This window comes from Uranotaenia lowii, chromosome 3 (assembly GCF_029784155.1).
Source record: "Uranotaenia lowii strain MFRU-FL chromosome 3, ASM2978415v1, whole genome shotgun sequence".
Taxonomy (NCBI): domain Eukaryota; kingdom Metazoa; phylum Arthropoda; class Insecta; order Diptera; family Culicidae; genus Uranotaenia; species Uranotaenia lowii.
In genome coordinates this window covers 35,274,802-35,293,935 of record NC_073693.1, presented here as the reverse complement: position 1 = coordinate 35,293,935, position 19,134 = coordinate 35,274,802, and the positions used below count along the sequence as shown (strand labels likewise).

General features: G+C 39.1%; 1 protein-coding gene across 1 annotated transcript in view; it reads right to left on the bottom strand.

Annotated features, from left to right (window-relative positions):
- LOC129755411 (ras-related protein Rap-2b-like) overlaps positions 1-19,134 on the bottom strand; it is an 88,118-nt gene that overhangs the window by 9,006 nt on the left and 59,978 nt on the right. Inside the window, exon 2 of the mRNA XM_055751899.1 lies at positions 17,961-18,470. Within this exon, the coding sequence (XP_055607874.1) occupies positions 17,961-18,374 (414 nt within the window). The 5' untranslated portion in view covers positions 18,375-18,470. The remainder of the gene's footprint in view (positions 1-17,960; positions 18,471-19,134) is intronic.

The window sequence follows — 19,134 nt, the reverse complement described above, 5'->3', positions numbered from 1 at the left end:
ATAGAATTCTGATTAATGTGAATCATCATTCTATTCAAAATAACTCTCTCAAATAGTTTACTTAAAGAAGGAAGAAAACTAATTGGTCGATAACTTGAAGGCTCTGAAGCACTTTTTCCAGGTTTCAAAATTGGAGTTACTTTGGCATTTTTCCATTTATTAGGAAAATAAGCCAAGTGAAAACATTTATTGAAGATTTTAACTAAAAAATTTAAAGTGCTTTCAGGCAACTTTTTAATAAGAATATAGATAATCCCATCTTCCCGGAGCTTTCATATTTTTAAACTTTTTGAAAATCAATTTAAGTTCATCAATATTTGTCTCACAGGAACTTTCAAATACATTTTGCTTAGAAAAAATATCATCAAATTCAAGGGAAATTTGAGCATCAATTGGACTAACAACGTTTAAATTAAAATCATGAGCAGACTCAAACTGTTGGGCTAATTTTTGAGCTTTTTCTGCGTTAGTTAAAAGAAGTTTATCCCCATCTTTCAAAGTAGGAATTGGCTTCTGGGGCTTTTTCAGAATTTTAGTTAATTTCCAAAACGGCTTTGAGTAGGGTTTTACGTCCTCTACTGCTTTAGCAAAATTTTCATTACGGATGAAATTTAAACGACGTTTGATCTCTTTTTGAAGGTCGCAATAAATAAATTTCAAATAAGGATCCCTAGTACGTTGATATTGGCGTCGACGAATGTTTTTCAGTCGTATCAAAAACTGAAGATCATCATCAATTAAAGGTAGATTAAATTTATGTTTAACTTTGGGTATTGAAGCGGCTTTAGCATTGACTATTGAAGTTGTCAAATTTTCTACAGCCAAATCAATATCTTCAATTGAATTCAGTGGAACGTTTACATCTAAATTACGTTCAATAAAATTCCTATATCGCTCCCAGTCAGCTTTTTGAAAGTTAAAAGTTGATTTTAAAGGGTTTTCAATGGGACTTTGGGATAAAGAGAAAGTTACTGGAAGGTGGTCTGAATCGAGGTCCGCATGAGTAACTAATTGACTACAATGCTCGCCTAAATCCGTTAGAACCAAATCAATTGTGGAAGGATTTCTAATCGAAGAAAAAAAAGTATGCCCATTAGGATATTCAACAGTATAATAACCTGCAGAGCAGTCATTGAATAAAATATTCCCATTTGAATTTGATGAAATATTATTCCAAGATCGGTGTTTTGCATTAAAGTCACCAATAATAAAAAATTTAGATTTGTTTCTGGTGAGTTTTTGTAAATCTCCCTTCAAAAAATTTTTCTGTTCACCGCTGCATTGAAAAGGCAAATATGTGGCAATAATTATAATTTTCCCCATAGACGTTTCTAATTCAATTCCAATTGTTTCTAAGACTTTGGTATTGAAAGAAGGAAGAAGTCTAAATTTGAGACGACTATTGATGACAATAGCTACACCCCCACCTTGTCGATCAAGTCGATCATTTCGCAAAATTTTAAAGAAAGCATTGCTTTTCAAGTTATTGTCCGGCTTTAAAAAAGTTTCAGTGATGGCAGCAAAATGTATGTTTTGGGTTTTCAAAAATAAAAAGAACTCATATTGGTTAGCCAGCAAAGATCTAGCATTCCAATTCATAATATTTAAACATCTATTTGGATCCATGAGGGAATCGTAAAGTCATAATAATTTTATTAGCATAATTAAAAGAAGTTTGGAAAGCTTCAAACATTGAATTTGCTTTCAACATAAGTTGCATCATTTCCATTAAATTTTGATGCAAAAATTTTAATTTTTCCTCAGTTATCTCACCCAAATCAACAAAATTGTTAGGATCAGAAAATGAAGGAGAAGAACAAGTATTTGAATTTCGGGGATTTTTCCAAGCCTTCGCATGAACGTTGAGACTTGGTTTTTTCCCATTTTTATTAGTTATGCCTGGAGAGGGCAACCCATTTTCAACCACCTCTGAGAACGATAAACAACGAGTCTGTGGCGCAGAATCAGCACAGGTAACATTAAAAACACTTCGGGTATTACCCAGCCGTGATTCCAATGTAGGCCGAGGCTGACCGCGAACAGGCAGGTTGTTTGTCGGCCCGACGTGTGAACAGGGTTCAACAAAACGCACTCTTTCAGACGCGCGCGGCACACGCAAACCATTTTTCTCGAGCAAAACACTTCTTCGTTTGCGTTCTAGTCGTTGACGCGCTCTCGCTCGAAACAAAAACACGCGCGCTCAATCTTTTCCCCTCGTTCTCGTCGACGAGATGCACTATCCGAAATCTGCGCGAGCGGCCGAGTCAAACAGGCACGGCTAGCTCTCGCGCGTCCTAATCGAGCGGCGGGTGAGGCCTCTCTTTTGGCTCAAAGAACAGCACGCAGCGGCCCAAAATGCAGCGCGCGGCGGCTCTCCGAATGGTCCGAGGCGGCCCTCTTTTCGTCACCGGGCGGCGCGCACGGGCTCGAGTGAGGGCCTTGTGTTTCGTTCGTGTTTCTGTTTGCAGTGCCGATTGAGAAATCTGTGTGTAAGATTTTATCAACAGGATAGTTGAAACATATGTAGGCGCGCAATGGGATCTGGCGGAGGGTTATGAGAATTGATGTAGGTGGTTAACGTTACCCATTATTAACAGTTACCAGCACTAGTAACTATGAAAAAATTAACCATGCAATAGTAAAATTTCGCGAAAAACGCCAAATGAAAGAGCTTTACACAAGGATTGTTAAAATGAATGTTAAAAATATTCTAGCCACTAGTAATAGTTACCAGCACTAGTAACTATGAAAAGTTTACCATGAAATAGTAAAATTTCGCGAAAAACGCCAAATGAAAGAGCTTTACACAAGGATTGTTAAAATGAATGTTAAAAATATTCTAGCCACTAGTAATAGTTACCAGCACTAGTAACTATAAAAAATTTACCATGAAATAGTAAAATTTCGCGAAAAACGCCAAATCAAAGAGCTTTACACAAGGGTTGTTAAAACGAATGTTAAAAATGTTTTAGCCACTAGTAATAGTTACCAGCACTAGTAACTATGAAAAATTTACCATGAAATAGTAAAATTTCGCGAAAAACGCCAAATGAAAGAGCTTTACACAAGGATTGTTAAAATGAATGTAAAAAATGTCTTAGCCACTAGTAATAGTTACCAGCACTAGTAACTATGAAAAATTTACCATGAAATAGTAAAATTTCGCGAAAAACGCCAAATGAAAGAGCTTTACACAAGGATTGTTAAAATGAATGTTAAAATATTCTAGCCACTAGTAATAGTTACCAGCACTAGTAACTATAAAAAATTTACCATAAAATAGTAAAATTTCGCGAAAAACGCCAAATCAAAGAGCTTTACACAAGGGTTGTTAAAACGAATGTTAAAAATGTTTTAGCCACTAGTAATAGTTACCAGCACTAGTAACTATGAAAAATTTACCATGAAATAGTAAAATTTCGCGAAAAACGCCAAATGAAAGAGCTTTACACAAGGATTGTTAAAATGAATGTAAAAAATGTCTTAGCCACTAGTAATAGTTACCAGCACTAGTAACTATGAAAAATTTACCATGAAATAGTAAAATTTCGCGAAAAACGCCAAATCAAAGAGCTTTACACAAGGATTGTTAAAATGAATGTTAAAAATGTTTTAGCCACTAGTAATAGTTACCAGCACTAGTAACTATGAAAAATTTACCATGCAATAGTAAAATTTCGCGAAAAATGCCAAATGAAAGAGCTTTACACAAGGGTTGTTAAAACGAATGTTAAAAATGTTTTAGCCACTAGTAATAGTTACCAGCACTAGTAACTATGAAAAATTTACCATGCAATAGTAAAATTTCGCGAAAAACGCCAAATGAAAGAGCTTTACACAAGGATTGTTAAAATGAATGTTAAAAATATTCTAGCCACTAGTAATAGTTACCAGCACTAGTAACTATAAAAAATTTACCATGAAATAGTAAAATTTCGCGAAAAACGCCAAATCAATGAGCTTTACACAAGGGTTGTTAAAACGAATGTTAAAAATGTTTTAGCCACTAGTAATAGTTACCAGCACTAGTAACTATGAAAAATTTACCATGAAATAGTAAAATTTCGCGAAAAACGCCAAATGAAAGAGCTTTACACAAGGATTGTTAAAATGAATGTTAAAAATGTTTTAGCCACTAGTAATAGTTACCAGCACTAGTAACTATGAAAAATTTACCATGAAATAGTAAAATTTCGCGAAGAACGAAAAAATATTGATCAAATTCCGTGTCAACTTGTCTCCGGAAATATTAGAAAAAAATCTATTATTAAAAAATAACTATGACATCATCGAAGATCCGACATTTGACCCGGAATTCTAAAAAAAACGAAAAAGCTTACACATATGTAGAACTGATAAAAATCTGTTTTCATTGAAAATTTGTTGACACTAACATGTAAACTGAGTTGAGTGTTGTGTGCATTCTGTAACCATAATTGTATGTGTTTTCTAGCCACTAGAATATTTCGACATTCATTTGAACAATCTTTAGCACCTTTGATTTAGCGTTTTTTTTTCGAAAAATAATTATAACATGGTAAATTTTTCATTGTTACTAGTGCTGGTGACTATAACTAGTTGCACAGGTATTCCAACATTCATTTTAACATTCTACGCGTAAAGCTCTTTGATTTGGCATTTTTCGCGAAATTTTACTATTTCATGGTAAATTTTTCATAGTTACTAGTGCTGGTAACTATTACTAGTGGCTAAAACATTTTTAACATTCATTTTAACAATCCTTGTGTAAAGCTCTTTCATTTGGCATTTTTCGCGAAATTTTACTATTTCATGGTAAATTTTTCATAGTTACTAGTGCTGGTAACTATTACTAGTGGCTAAAACATTTTTAACATTCATTTTAACAATCCTTGTGTAAAGCTTTTCGATTTAGCATTTTTCGCGAAATTTTACTATTTCATGGTAAATTTTTCATAGTTACTAGTGCTGGTAACTATTACTAGTGGCTAAAACATTTTTAACATTCATTTTAACAATCCTTGTGTAAAGCTCTTTCATTTGGCGTTTCTCACGAAATTTTACTATTTCATGGTAAATTTTTCATAGTTACTAGTGCTGGTAACTATTACTAGTGGCTAAAACATTTTTAACATTCATTTTAACAATCCTTGTGTAAAGCTCTTTGATTTAGCATTTTTCGCGAAATTTTACTATTTCATGGTAAATTTTTCATAGTTACTAGTGCTGGTAACTATTACTAGTGGCTAAAACATTTTTAACATTCATTTTAACAATCCTTGTGTAAAGCTTTTCGATTTAGCATTTTTCGCGAAATTTTACTATTTCATGGTAAATTTTTCATAGTTACTAGTGCTGGTAACTATTACTAGTCGCTAAAACATTTTTAACATTCATTTTAACAATCCTTGTGTAAAGCTCTTTCATTTGGCGTTTTTCGCGAAATTTTACTATTTCATGGTAAATTTTTCATAGTTACTAGTGCTGGTAACTATTACTAGTGGCTAAAACATTTTTAACATTCATTTTAACAATCCTTGTGTAAAGCTTTTCGATTTAGCATTTTTCGCGAAATTTTACTATTTCATGGTAAATTTTTCATAGTTACTAGTGCTGGTAACTATTACTAGTGGCTAAAACATTTTTAACATTCATTTTAACAATCCTTGTGTAAAGCTCTTTCATTTGGCGTTTCTCGCGAAATTTTACTATTTCATGGTAAATTTTTCATAGTTACTAGTGCTGGTAACTATTACTAGTGGCTAAAACATTTTTAACATTCATTTCAACAATCCTTGTGTAAAGTTTTTTGATTTAGCATTTTTCGCGAAATTTTACTATTTCATGGTAAATTTTTCATAGTTACTAGTGCTGGTAACTATTACTAGTGGCTAAAACATTTTTAACATTCATTTTAACAATCCTTGTGTAAAGCTCTTTCATTTGGCGTTTTTCGCGAAATTTTACTATTTCATGGTAAATTTTTCATAGTTACTAGTGCTGGTAACTATTACTAGTATGTATTTTAAAACTTCTAACATTGATTATTATAACGCTCCTCCCAAGGCTATTGCGTGCTTCTACCTGTTTTACCATATCTATTGATTTAATTATTCGCACAGATTATGCCGTCGGCCCTCAATAACGAAAACACGGCGAACACTCCGTGTGCTAAAGAGAGCCGCGCGCGCTGTCCGGTGAGCCGCCGTGTCCTCTCGGTAGATGCTCGGTGTTCCTACACGCACGCGGCAGAATAACGCAAACGCAGTTTCCGAACCGCTCGCGCTCTCGAATAGGCGCGCGCGAATTCGCTCTGCTCAAAAATTTTCAATCTGCGTTTTGGTCGCAAATTTCTCGAGAGAATTTCGAGCAATCAAATGTGCCCGTGAACCGAGAACGACAGAGCTGCGTTTTATTTGCTCTTTCTCAATCGACGCACTCCTGCGTGTTGAACCCTGCGTGTGAAGACGAAAAAGAGGAAGGAGGAGAAGAAACTTTTCTGGAAACTTTGGGATTTTTCCTAGAAGCAATAATTTTTGCCCTGATGGGACAGTCTAGCGAATTCGAGGAATGATTACCTGCGCAATTTGCACACTTGAAAAATTCTGTTTGTGGCTTATCACCACCAAAAAGGCATTTAGATTTTTCATGATCGAATGAGCCGCAAAGCATGCATCTGGCATTCATTCTACAATTTTTAGTGCCGTGACAAAAAGCTTGACAACGACGACATTGCGTAATATTTTGAAGGAAATTGGTTGAAGATTTTCGAAAAGGTTCGAATTTGACTCGACAATGAAACATAAGACGAGCCTTTTCAAGAATTTGCAAATTATTAACTTGATCCTTTTTAAAATGGATCAAATAAAGCTCAGGAGCAAAACCAACACTACTGATATTATTCGTGTTGGTTCTTTTCCTCATTTGAATTACTTGAATCGGAGAAAAACCTAACAAAGAATTTAATTCAGTTGTGATCTCATCCGGTGTCTGATCGCCGGTGAGACCACGAAGTACAACTTTAAAAGGACGATCACTTCTTGTGTCGTAAGTAAAAAATTGATGTTTTTTATTATTCAAATAATTTAAAATTTTTTGAAAATCATTAAAAGATTCCGCCAAAATACGAGCAGTTCCCCTTCGACCGATCTGAAAAGAAATCTTCACATCCTTGACGGAAGTGACGATTTCTTTTCGAAAGGCATTGAAGTCAGGAATCGTGACCGTAATTGGTGGAACCTTTTCGTTTTTAAGAGTATAAGAAGAAGAAGGTTTCTTAGTACTCTTATCAGAATTAAATATGAATATTTCCTCATCACCGATGTTATGAAGGACATCGAATGAATTGGAAATTTCAACTTTTTTGGGCGATGGACCTGAATTAGTTTCGGCAATTCGCTTTCTACCAGCTCTTGAGCCGGCCGATGACTTCCCCATGCTGGAAAGAAAAGAGAAAATATGAATAAAAGAAAATGAAAATAATTTTAGCACTGAAAAGTGCTGATGGAAAAACAGGTAAGGAAAAAATAAATAATGTAAAAATGTTCCTGCAGGTACACAGCAACGATACGATGCTCCGGCGTACGTGTTGACGGCTCAACGGTACAGATGGAAGTGAGGGGGCAGTCTACTGATTACGCTTGCGGATCATGGGCAGAAGACGACGGTTAATGCACTCTCCGACGTAAACAGCTGTATTCATTGTGTCAAAAGTAACAAATTTTTGGGTACAAATTTTCGTCTCCGTCTCGTGTCAATACTTTGGCCATTCCAAACAGTGTAATACTGGTCACCCGGAAGCGTTTTGTAATCAAATTTGCAATAGGTTTCGTCGTCGATGATAACGCACATCGATTTTCTACATAGCAGTTGATCAACAAACTTACGAGCTGAGCTCTTAGTTTTACGAAAGGAGCTTGTTTTGGACTCGGCTTCGGCTTCTACTGCTTCTTATGTATCTCGAGACCCAATCTTTCCTTAGTAAGAGGGTATTCATCTGTTTGGCCACTTCCTGAATTGAGGGAGTTTTCTTCGTGGCGTGAGCATGCAGGCATGTTTTTCTGGTCCTAATTTTTGTCCACCGGACCTGGTTTCCGTCCAGATTTTTTTTCTCTACGAAGCTGCTTTCCTCTTCAAACTTTCGAATCACATTTCAGACCACTCCAATGCTTACTTCTTCCATTTTCGCCAAATGACTGTGCACGATATTTATGCGCTTTTCCGGGAAAATGTTTCTCATTTTCACAAAAATTATGAAAAGTGGAGCTCATGATGCACACAGTTTTAAGTTGAACTGTAAACAACAAGCTCCAGCAGGATTGAACTGTTTAAATGTGGTCCGTAATGAGCAGGGCTGTATAAAAATCGTGCTTAGACATAATGGTACACCTTATATGTCCTTTGACGTCTACAAAATAGTCAGAACTTAATCTGTAATGTTTACTAAATAAGTGTTTTTTTGTGCTTTCAATGATTTCAAGCATATTTGAAATTATTAATTATTATTTATGATTGCTCATTCAAATGTTTAAACAGTCAACTTTGTCAACATAATCCTTCAATGATGAAGTGAAAATAAAAGTTTGTGTGGAAACCTCCTAATGCCAAATTCACGATATAGATGCGACTGTGATGTAAGTACGAGAGAGATCCATTGCGCTAGCAATAGATAACTGCTGTGTGGTGGCGGCTTATAGAATACTACCACTGGGATACTGGTCCACGTCGTAAAAGGCGACTTATCCAGTACTTCCTATATGCGTTAGTCATTCTTCAAATGCGACTATCACATTGGGAGGGGGGAACCTTGGCTTGGTTCCAAGCCAAGTTTCTTCAGGGAGGATTCACCAATTGTGCTTATTGCTATTAATGCGCATGCACGATTTGTATTCTCCTAAATTTTGTAAACACCCGCTTCAAGGTGGTTCTGTGCCTGCGGGCCCCAAAGTGGGGGTAGGAGGGTGTATAATAATCCTATCTTGAGCAGAACGTTGTTAAGGTCTGCACTATAGCCAGGCACTGGTGCAAAGGGCCGTATTTTTCCTGGCAACTCGTGGGATTCAGATTATACACACGATTTTTAAATTTTCATCCTGTAAGGGATACCCGCTTCATGCGTTGATATGAAGGTGCAGAGGTTCTTGTGTGTGATGGAAATATGTGTGGAATTCTTTGATAGAAATGCTTTCTATTAAGGTTGCACAGATAAATCTGCAGCACAAAAGAACCGCTACACTGAACTTATGTCATTTAATCCTTAATGGAACTGCATCAATCGCCTTGGTCCAAGAACCCTATTTCCGGAATGGAACTTTTTACATAGGGAATTTGCTCAAACCTAACCTTCAGTGTAAATGGAATGACTAATGCCCGAATAATGCCTCGAGCATGTATATTGATAAACAATTCTTTAAATGCAACACATATACCCAATCTAACAACAAGAGATATTTGCGTCGTTCAGGTTTCGCTGCCTGATAGAAAATACGTCTACTGTTCAGCATACTCACCATATGAACAATCATCCCCTACGGATGATTTAAAAAATGTCATTTCATTCTGTGAATCACAAAATATACCTCTTGTAATTGGCTGTGATGCCAATGCCCATCATTTTGTATGGGGTAGCTCAGATATCAATCTGAGAGGCTTAAATTTAATGGAATATTTAAGCAGCACTGATTTGGAAATTCATAATGTAGGAAATAAACCAACTTTTGTTAGGTGTGACAGAGAAGAGGTGATTGACATCACACTTTGTTCTAGAACAATTTCTCAGGAAATTTCAAATTGGCATGTGCCTAACGAAGAATCGATTTCTGACCTGAGTTTTTAGAAACTATTATATTCAGAAACCCAAGAACAACTAATTGGGACCTATATTTGGAGCATCTTGCTACTAAATTTCATGGATATACACCTGAAATTACTACTCCTTCTGAGTTGGATGAAGTGGTTGCCAAAACCACCGAAATTATTTTAAATTCTTATGAAGAAGCGTGTCCCTTACGAACGTTGAAATTCAACAAAAACAGTACACCATGGTGGAACTCAAATCTCAGTAAATTACGAAAAAACTGCAGACGCTCTTGGAACCGAAGGCGCACGGAAGGTTTTGATGCTTTCAAGTTGGCTCGCAGAGCTTACCGGAAAGCAACAAGAGCTGCCGAACGCTCAAGTTGGCAGAGCTACTGCACAAACATTTCAAGCTTGCACGAAGCAAGTAGGTTAAATAAAGTCTTAGCCAAATCAAAAGATTATCAGGTTTCATACCTTAAAACCCCTAGTGGTGATTATACATCAAACGACGAAGAAACATTAAGTTGTCTATTCAATACTCACTTTCCAGGATGTGTTGATCAAGATTCATCGATAGAGCCTGAGTTCTTTTCTGGAAGTCTAGATTCCTTGCATTTTGCTCGGAAAATAGTTACTACAGAATCGATGAAATGGGCAATCGATGGTTTTGCTCAATACAAATCTCCTGGAAGTGACGGTTTATTTCCAGTTTTGCTTCAAAAAGGTTTCGATCATTTCAAACACATATTAAGAAAAATAATGATAAGCAGTTTTGCTCAAGGATATATTCCTAAACTTTGGCGGCAGATAGCCGTGAAATTCATTCCTAAAGGGGGACGATCATCATACGACGAAGCCAAAAGCTTTCGTCTTATCAGTCTAAGTTCATTTCTATTAAAAGCACTTGAACGTTTAATTGATCATCATATCAGGCAAGAATGCCTTGTCCAACATCCGCTTAATGCGACACAACATGCATACCAAACAGGAAAATCAACATTAACTCTTCTGCACAACGTAGTACATAATATTGAAAATAGTTTTTCACAGAAAGAATCATGTCTAGGAGCATTTCTAGACATAGAAGGAGCATTTGATAATGTCTCGTTTACATCAATAATGGATGCGGCACTACTTCATGGAGTGCCTAGTGTTATAACTAACTGGATTAGCGCAATGCTAAGTAACAGGAATCTTCATTCGTCTTTAAGACAGGCTTCAATCACAAAAGTTAGCACACGTGGTTGCCCACAGGGAGGTGTATTATCACCTCTTTTGTGGAACCTAGTTGCAGACGGCTTGTTGAGAAAACTCAATGACCGTGGAATACCAACCTATGGATTCGCAGATGATTATCTTCTGCTGGTAAGAGGTTTGTGCATAAGCACATTATTTGATATAATGCAACAAGCTCTGCGCTCTGTTGAACGATGGTGTTCTCATGTAGAACTTTCAGTTAACCCTCTAAAAACTAATATTGTTTTATTTACTAAAAAACGTATCACCCGCGGGGTGCGCCCTCTGCTGTTTTATGGTTCCGAAATCACCGTGTCTGATCAAGTTAAATATTTGGGTGTCATTCTTGACTCCAAATTAAACTGGTCTGATCACATCGAATTCAGAATCAAAAAAGCATGCATGGCCTTCGGACAATGCCGACGTGCAATCGGAAAAAACTGGGGACTCAAACCCAAACATATTCACTGGATTTACTCCACAATAGTAAGACCAATTCTGGCCTATGGGTGTCTAGTGTGGTGGCAGAAAGGAGAAGTTGCAACAGTTCGGACTAAACTAAATCACCTTCAAAGAATGTGTCTTTTAGGGATGTCCGGATCGTTCACTACAACTCCTACTGCAGCACTAGAGGCTCTGTTTTCTATCAAACCTCTACACTTGTTCCTAAAACAGGAAGCCTTCTCATGTGCTTTTCGTCTACAGGCAGTTGGTCTCTGGCTGTCAGGAAATATCGAAAGATCATCGAGTCATACAAATGTGTGGCCTGAATTATTTAGATTAAACAAGTTTAATCTAGCGCCAAACGATTTAACACTCTCGAGTAGTTTTCCCTGCATGGGGTTTAAAGTCAAATTTCCTTCTCCTCAAGAATGGTTATCAGGTTTCGTAGAGGACCAAATGTCCTCTCATATTGTATTCTATACTGACGGTTCATTATCAAACGGCCGTGCAGGTGCAGGAATTTACTGTCACGAGTTGAACATAGAATATGCTCAACCTCTAGGAAAATATTGTACAGTCTTTCAGGCTGAGCTATATGCTATTATGTATGGAGTGCAAATTGCACTTCAAAAGAAGATTATGTTCAGAACAATTTACTTCTGTTCAGATAGCCAAGCAGCTATCAAATCACTCAGTGCTTCCAGTTCTAGATCAAAACTGGTAATCGCATGCCGGAAAGCAATCGAAGAACTTGCTGAAGGCAATGGATTAAACCTTCTATGGGTACACGGACATAAGGGAATTTTTGGAAACGAATGCGCCGACGAACTCGCTAGAGCTGGGTCGGAAAAGGAATTTTACGGACCAGAGCCGGCTGTCCCAATATCACCATATTGGTTCAGAAACCAAATTCAAACTTGGTCCTCTGACCAGCATGAACGATACTGGGAAGAGTTGGACACTTGTCGTCAAACTAAATTATTTTTAGAAAAACCATCTCCAATCATATCGAGTTACTTATTAACTTTAAATAAATCTCATTGCAGCATCTTGATCAGAGCACTCTCCGGTCATTGTAAACTCAACTATCACATGCACAACATTCAGCATGCTGAATCTCCAGTATGTGGTAGTTGTGAATCAGATGTGGAAGATCCCTTCCATCTTATATGTAACTGTCCCTCATTTGCCAGACTACGTTTTCGTACTCTGGGATCTTACGCTTTATGCGAATCTGAGTTTAAGAAATTAAACTTAAAAAACATTCTATCATTCCTTGCCGAATGTAGAAAAGAGCTTTAATGCTAATAATCCCTAGTGGAAAGGCTTTATGCCATCTTAAATAGATTGAATTTATTTCTTCCTTTTATAGGTTTTTCAGGTTTCTCAGGTAAATGATGAAATCTTGGATAAAAAAAAGGCTAGGCACAATTTTCCCGTATGTTTGGATAACGTGCCGCTATTAAGCCTACCTCCATTCTGATACCTGATACCTGACACCTTATATGTCCTTTGACGTCTACAAAATAGTCAGAACTTAATCTGTAATGTTTACTGAATAAGTGTTTTTTTGTGCTTTCAATGATTTCAAGCATATTTGAAATTATTAATTATTATTTATGATTGCTCATTCAAATGTTTAAACAGTCAACTTTGTCAACATAATCCTTCAATGATGAAGTGAAAATAAAAGTTTGTGTGGAAACCTCCTAATGCCAAATTCACGATATAGATGCGACTGTGATGTAAGTACGAGAGAGATCCATTGCGCTAGCAATAGATAACGACTACACATTCACCCTCCTCTCCGGAAAAGTGAAGAAAAAAAATCTGATATTTTTTTATCTTTTTCCTGTTGTTTGCATCTAGCAATAATAAGCATTTGAGGCAGTCCACCTAGGTTACATAAAACCCGCATAGTCCATAAGCATATAAATTTGTACAGCATCAGCTCCTACGTTGCTTAATACACTTATCTCGCGAAGGCGCAGCACATTTGAACTCGCTTTCAACAGAAGTCGCAATCTGGCGTATTCAATTGACTTAGCCGTATTTCGCAGCACATTTAGTTCGCATTCGGCGCAACTGAGCTCATAGCACGTATGGTAGGCGCAGCACATGATTCGCATTCAGGCGTAGCCCATTCGACTCGCATTTAGCGTAGCACATCGCTCGCATGTAGGATGTTGGAGTGTTACTTTCGTGATCGCCAACTACAGTATATGACCAGCGAGGGACTCGAAACAGTGAGTGTCTCGGCAGGGGTTCCACAAGGATCGATACTTGGCCCGGTATTGTGGAACATCGTTTTCGACGAACTGCTGAGACTGCGTGTCCCCACGGGAGTGAGACTTGTGGGATTCGCCGACGACGTGGTTCTTCTGGCTCATCATAAGACCGAGATGCGGCTGATCACAAACCTGATTTCAGGTACCTGGGGGTGAAGATCGACGACCCGCTGACCGTTACGGCTCACGTCAACTACGCCTGCAGAAGAGCGGCAATGACGACAGCAGCCCTCTCCTGGGCCTTGTCGAAAAACTCGGCGATCCGCTGCAGCAGAAGGAGGATCCTGGCGAGTGTGACCTCGTCTATTTTGCGGTACGGAGCGGCAGCCTGGAAGGCAGCCTTGAGCAGGCAGTATAATCTGCAAAAGCTCTGCAGCGTGCATCGGCTGATGAACCTGCAAGTTATCAGCGCATACCGAACAGTGTTCTCGGTAGCTGCTGATGTTGTGGCGGGGTTCATGCCCATCTCGGTCTTGCTGGAGAAAGATATCTTCTGCTACGAGCACAGGCACGTGTCCGATGTGCGGAAACATGCCAGACAGGGCTCGATGTCTAGCTGGCTGCACCAGTGAGACAGCTCGGAGTGGACCCATCGCTTGATCCCTAACGTTGAATTTTGGATGGATCGGAGACATGGAGAGGTGGATTTCTGAATAACACTGGTCACGGAAGCTTCATGCAGTACCACCAACGGCTTGGACACGTGGCCTCGCCATTCTGCCCAAACTGCGGTGACACAGTTCAGAAACCAGAGCACGTAGTGTTCAACAGTCCTAGGTTCGAAGGGGTACGCACTAACATGCTTGCCGCACGCTGACCAGATACGACAGCCGACAACATCGTGCGGTGGACGTATGAGAATGCCAATACTTGGCAAGTGATCAGCGATGTGTTCTCCCGGATCATGACTGCCCTGCAGAGGAGTTGGAACCAGCACCAATCCGCGATCGGTGTAGGGTGACTCCTTCGTCGGGGAGCATCTGAGTAATGTGCGTCCGAATCTGGCAGTAAAGCATACAAAGATAACACTTTACCTTCTGCCGAGCTGCCTGGTACGTCGCGTGCGTGTGTAGGATATCTCCACCGTTACCGTCGCGGAGTATCCGAATATAACACGCCCTCTGCGCGGAGGCTGCGGAGATAAGACATGACTTTCTCCGCAGTCAAACTTGTAGGAGGAAGAGTATTCAGGTCGTGGAATACTCTCGGGTACTGCCACTAGAGTCGGGTAGGATAACATCCGTCGGGATTCAACTGAGTCGTAATAGTTAAAGATCCCGACGTGTGCTGTGACAGGCGCGAGTCTAGGATAAGCTGCTCTCGATTCGGCACAAGGCGAGCAAAAAGCCAAGGGTTGCCCGCCCCAAAGTTGCCAGCCAAAGGAAGGAGGAGGACCGGACCACGGTCGGAGTCGAATAGTCTTTCGGCTGGGGGCATTCGAGTAGTGTATGTCCGATCCTAGAAGTAAAGCATACCAAGATAAGACATTACCTTCAGCGTATGCCGAGTTGTTAGGTACGTCGTGAACGTTGTGTAGGATACCTCAACCGCCGCGGAGTATCCGAGTAGAACGCGCTCCCTACGACGGAAGCTGCGGGGATAAGACTTTACCATCTTCGCAGTCGAACTCACTCGAGTTGGTGTAGGATGACGTCTTCGCCGGGATTCATCCGAGTAGTTTCGCAAAGCCCCGGACGTGTGCTGTTACAGGCGCGTGTTCAGGATGAGCTGTTCTCGACCGGCACACGGACTGGCAAAGAGGAGAGAGCCTCGAGCCAAACCAAGCGGAGCCAAGATCTCGAGTCGTTAGAGGAGAGGTCATTGGTTTCTAGCAGTTGACTCAAAAAGAGGTGGAGCGCACGATAGTCGTGGAAACCAAGCGAGCCTCGAGTTACGAGTAAAGGCCGGACCTCGAATCGTCAGAGGAGAGGTCCTTAGTCTTGAATCGTAACAAGAGGCGGGATATATATATATATGCTAGAGTTTTGACTTGAAACTGAGTAAGCCGATGTGCGCTTAATCGCGGATTCGTTGCAGGCCGGATTAGAATAATGGCTAGAAGCCCCAGGTGGTTTTTAAGGCGTAGGGGTCAAGGACTATAAAAATCGCTCACTCCTCGAAACGCACACGAAAATGCTTCGCCGCCAGCTCGCTATTCGCTCGCAACAAGAAGGTTTCTATGCTGCTCGTATTAAGAAACATTCATGAGCGAGTCTGAGAAACGGGATCACGAGAGACTCGAATTTGCTTCATGAGAATTTTGATACCGAGCTTGCTGTAGGAAGTAGGAAGTAAGTAGGAAGAAAAAAAAAGAAAAAGGAATCTTTCGGCTCGTCCTTCTCAGAAACAAACCGTCCGTACCGTCCGGGCACCGATCGTTTAAAGATTGGCTCGGCCTACACAAGTGCACACTGTTGCTGTTGATGTTATTGATGTTCTTTCAAGCTCGAGGCTTAAAAAATTGACGCACATTCTTTCGTAGAAAGCAATAATAACAGCACTAGCAAGAAGCAAACTATTTTTTTGGCTCGGCATATTTGCCTGAAAAGAATAATAACATCACTAAAATGGATTGTATGTGCCAGTGCCGGCCGTATGCACACTGTTCTTCTTATTTTCGATTCCTTTTGGCCAACACGGCTTGGCGTCATTTTTGTTGCTGTTAGTGTTTGTTCAAGCTCAAGCTTTGCAAAGGGACGAACATTTTTCCACGGGAAAGAATAATACCATTACTAACACGGCTCATGAGCGGGTTGGTAATAAGTTTCATGAATCGGCTCGCTGCTACGCAATCGTCGGGTTGATGCTAGATTTTGTGTGCGGAGAAGGAAGCAAGGAAAAAGGAATCAGGAGTCTTGGTCGTGTTTTCGTTTTGGTCGGGCTTGATTCGTGAGAACAGGAGATTCTCGCTCACACCTCATTCGCGTTCCAGGGCATTTTTATGAGCAAAAATCGGAGCGATGCAGGCTCCGTCGCTCGTTTGAATGAGTTTTTCAATCCTTGGTAGGGGTACATAATATCTAGAGTTGACCAATTGCACCCATGGACCCAGAGTAGCATACTGGGAGGACGCGGTGGCTCACCGTGCCTTGGAATGCAATCCGTAAAAAGGATTTACAACCTGGGTGATCAACTAATTAAAAACAAATATCGCTCGCATTAGGCGCAACCCACTTGACTCGCATATACGCAGCACAAAATTCGCATAGGCGCAGCACAAAGCTTGCATTTAGGCGCAGCCTAGTTGACTCGCATTCAAGATCAGCCACTTGGATCGCACAGGCGCAGCACAATGATAGGCGCAGCACAAAGCTCGTATTTGGCGAAGCATACTCAGCTCGCAATGGGTGATGGGCGCGCTCGAAATCCCGGTATAAGATTCAATAATTAAAAAAAAAATATTTTATATCTCAATTTAGCCAGAAAATTTTATTAAGTACAAAATAATAATTAAAATTTGTTTTCTTTATTAAGAATTAAGAACTCATAATTCAAGATACCACCTGGAATTTTACAATTACCCTTCATTCAAAAATGAATAAAAAAATGAATGAAATAAAAATGAACTATTATTATTTGAAACTTTTTTTTATAGAATAGACTGTGAATCTGAACTCTGATTATCGTGTTTTTTTTAAATTTTTTACCAGTCAATTTCTGACATTATTCAAATCGATTGCAGATGATTTTTGAATATTCTGGTGTTATTTTACAATTCTGAATAACTTTCTTGAATCCTTCATTGTACATCTGAATTTTTTTTTCTGATTTGATATTTGTAATTAAGTTACTGGAAACTTCACAATTTTCAAATACAGAAAAAGAACATAATTTTGAATAAGTAACAAACACGCCGAAAAACAACATTAATTTGAAGCTTTGATTCTGTATTTTTTGTATTTATTTACTTATTTTTTAAACTTACATACTTTTTGGAATTAGTCTGTAATATTGAATCTTATCAATATAATAAATAATTTTTCGAATTTTTCTGATGTTAATAAGAAGGAAGATGGTTTTGGAAATCGATTTCCCTATTCAATGAACATTTTTGATATTGTCCGCTTAGTTGAAATTGATAAATATTTTGAATGTATTTTGGATATATCGTATTTGGTCGCTGCAAAAAATAACTGAATCGACGCATGAATGGTTTGAAAACAAATTATAAATGAGGCTGAAATTGGGCGATTCTAAAAAAAACTTTAATCCTACCTGTTCCCGCAGTCTTTCCACCTCGAACCAGGTCTCCTCATCGTCCACGGCAAACACCAACAGGAACGCGTTGCTGGTGTTGATCGAAAGCGCTCTCATGGCCGGAAATTGATACGATCCGGACGTATCGAGGATGTCCAACGTCAGACAGGACCCATCCGGCAGCTCATACTCGCCCCGGTGCATTTCCTCGATCGTTTGCTTATATCGGGAGAGATACTTTTCGTACAGAAACTGTGATATGATGGAAGATTTTCCAACCCGAGCTGCACCCATCATCGTTACCCGGTGCCGTTCCTTCCTCGGGGTTATCGGTTCCAGGCACCCGTTGCCATCCTGGCTATCGTTGACCCCCTTGGAGGATCGGTTGCTCACCAGTGACGGAATCCGGAGCCTGTGGCAGGTCCCGGGCATCGTTTCTATGAGTGCAATGTTTACGCTTTATTTCGATACGGGTTCTCTATTGAATGGTTTTTTTCTCCTCGGGACGGCTCACTGGAGCTGCAAAAGCTAAAAGAAACGAGAGAAAAAATAGGTATTATTAGCAACATTGTCAGTGAGATTTTTTCTAACTAAAATCTATTTCGATTTTTTTGTTCGAGGAACGAAGAATCTTTTTTCAACGGAAAAATGTATTGAATGTAAAGTCTTATGAATATTGACAGCTTTTTGGCTGAACGAATCGCTGACATTCCGTTGAAAGCGTCGTCGTTGAACACTTTTCAAGGCCACAACTCAGGCACCATCATTATCATCATCAGGCGGCGGCCGGCAGCGGAAGCTTCACTCACTTGGCACGTGAAAGCAATTCAGTGGAAAACAATTGGAATCTTCCTGCTTTTCCTCTCAGTTCTGATACAATTATGATACTTTTTCCAATCAATTTACGTCCGGTGACTATCGAATAGTTCGATTGAAATGCAGACTCAGTCATTATTGTGGAAAATATTGTATGCTCTTCTTAAAACGTAATTAGGATTTATTGAAATTCCACATTTTGTTTCCTCAACTAGGGCAAGGGACTTATTTTGGGATCACTTTGCATCTATTTGTATTCATTTCAATATTTCATCTGACATAAAATGAAATTTTTTTAAACACGGATAGCTCTTTCTCATGAAAACTTTTCAAGAGAAGGGGCCATAATAAGCTTCAAATTGAAAAAAGAAATTTT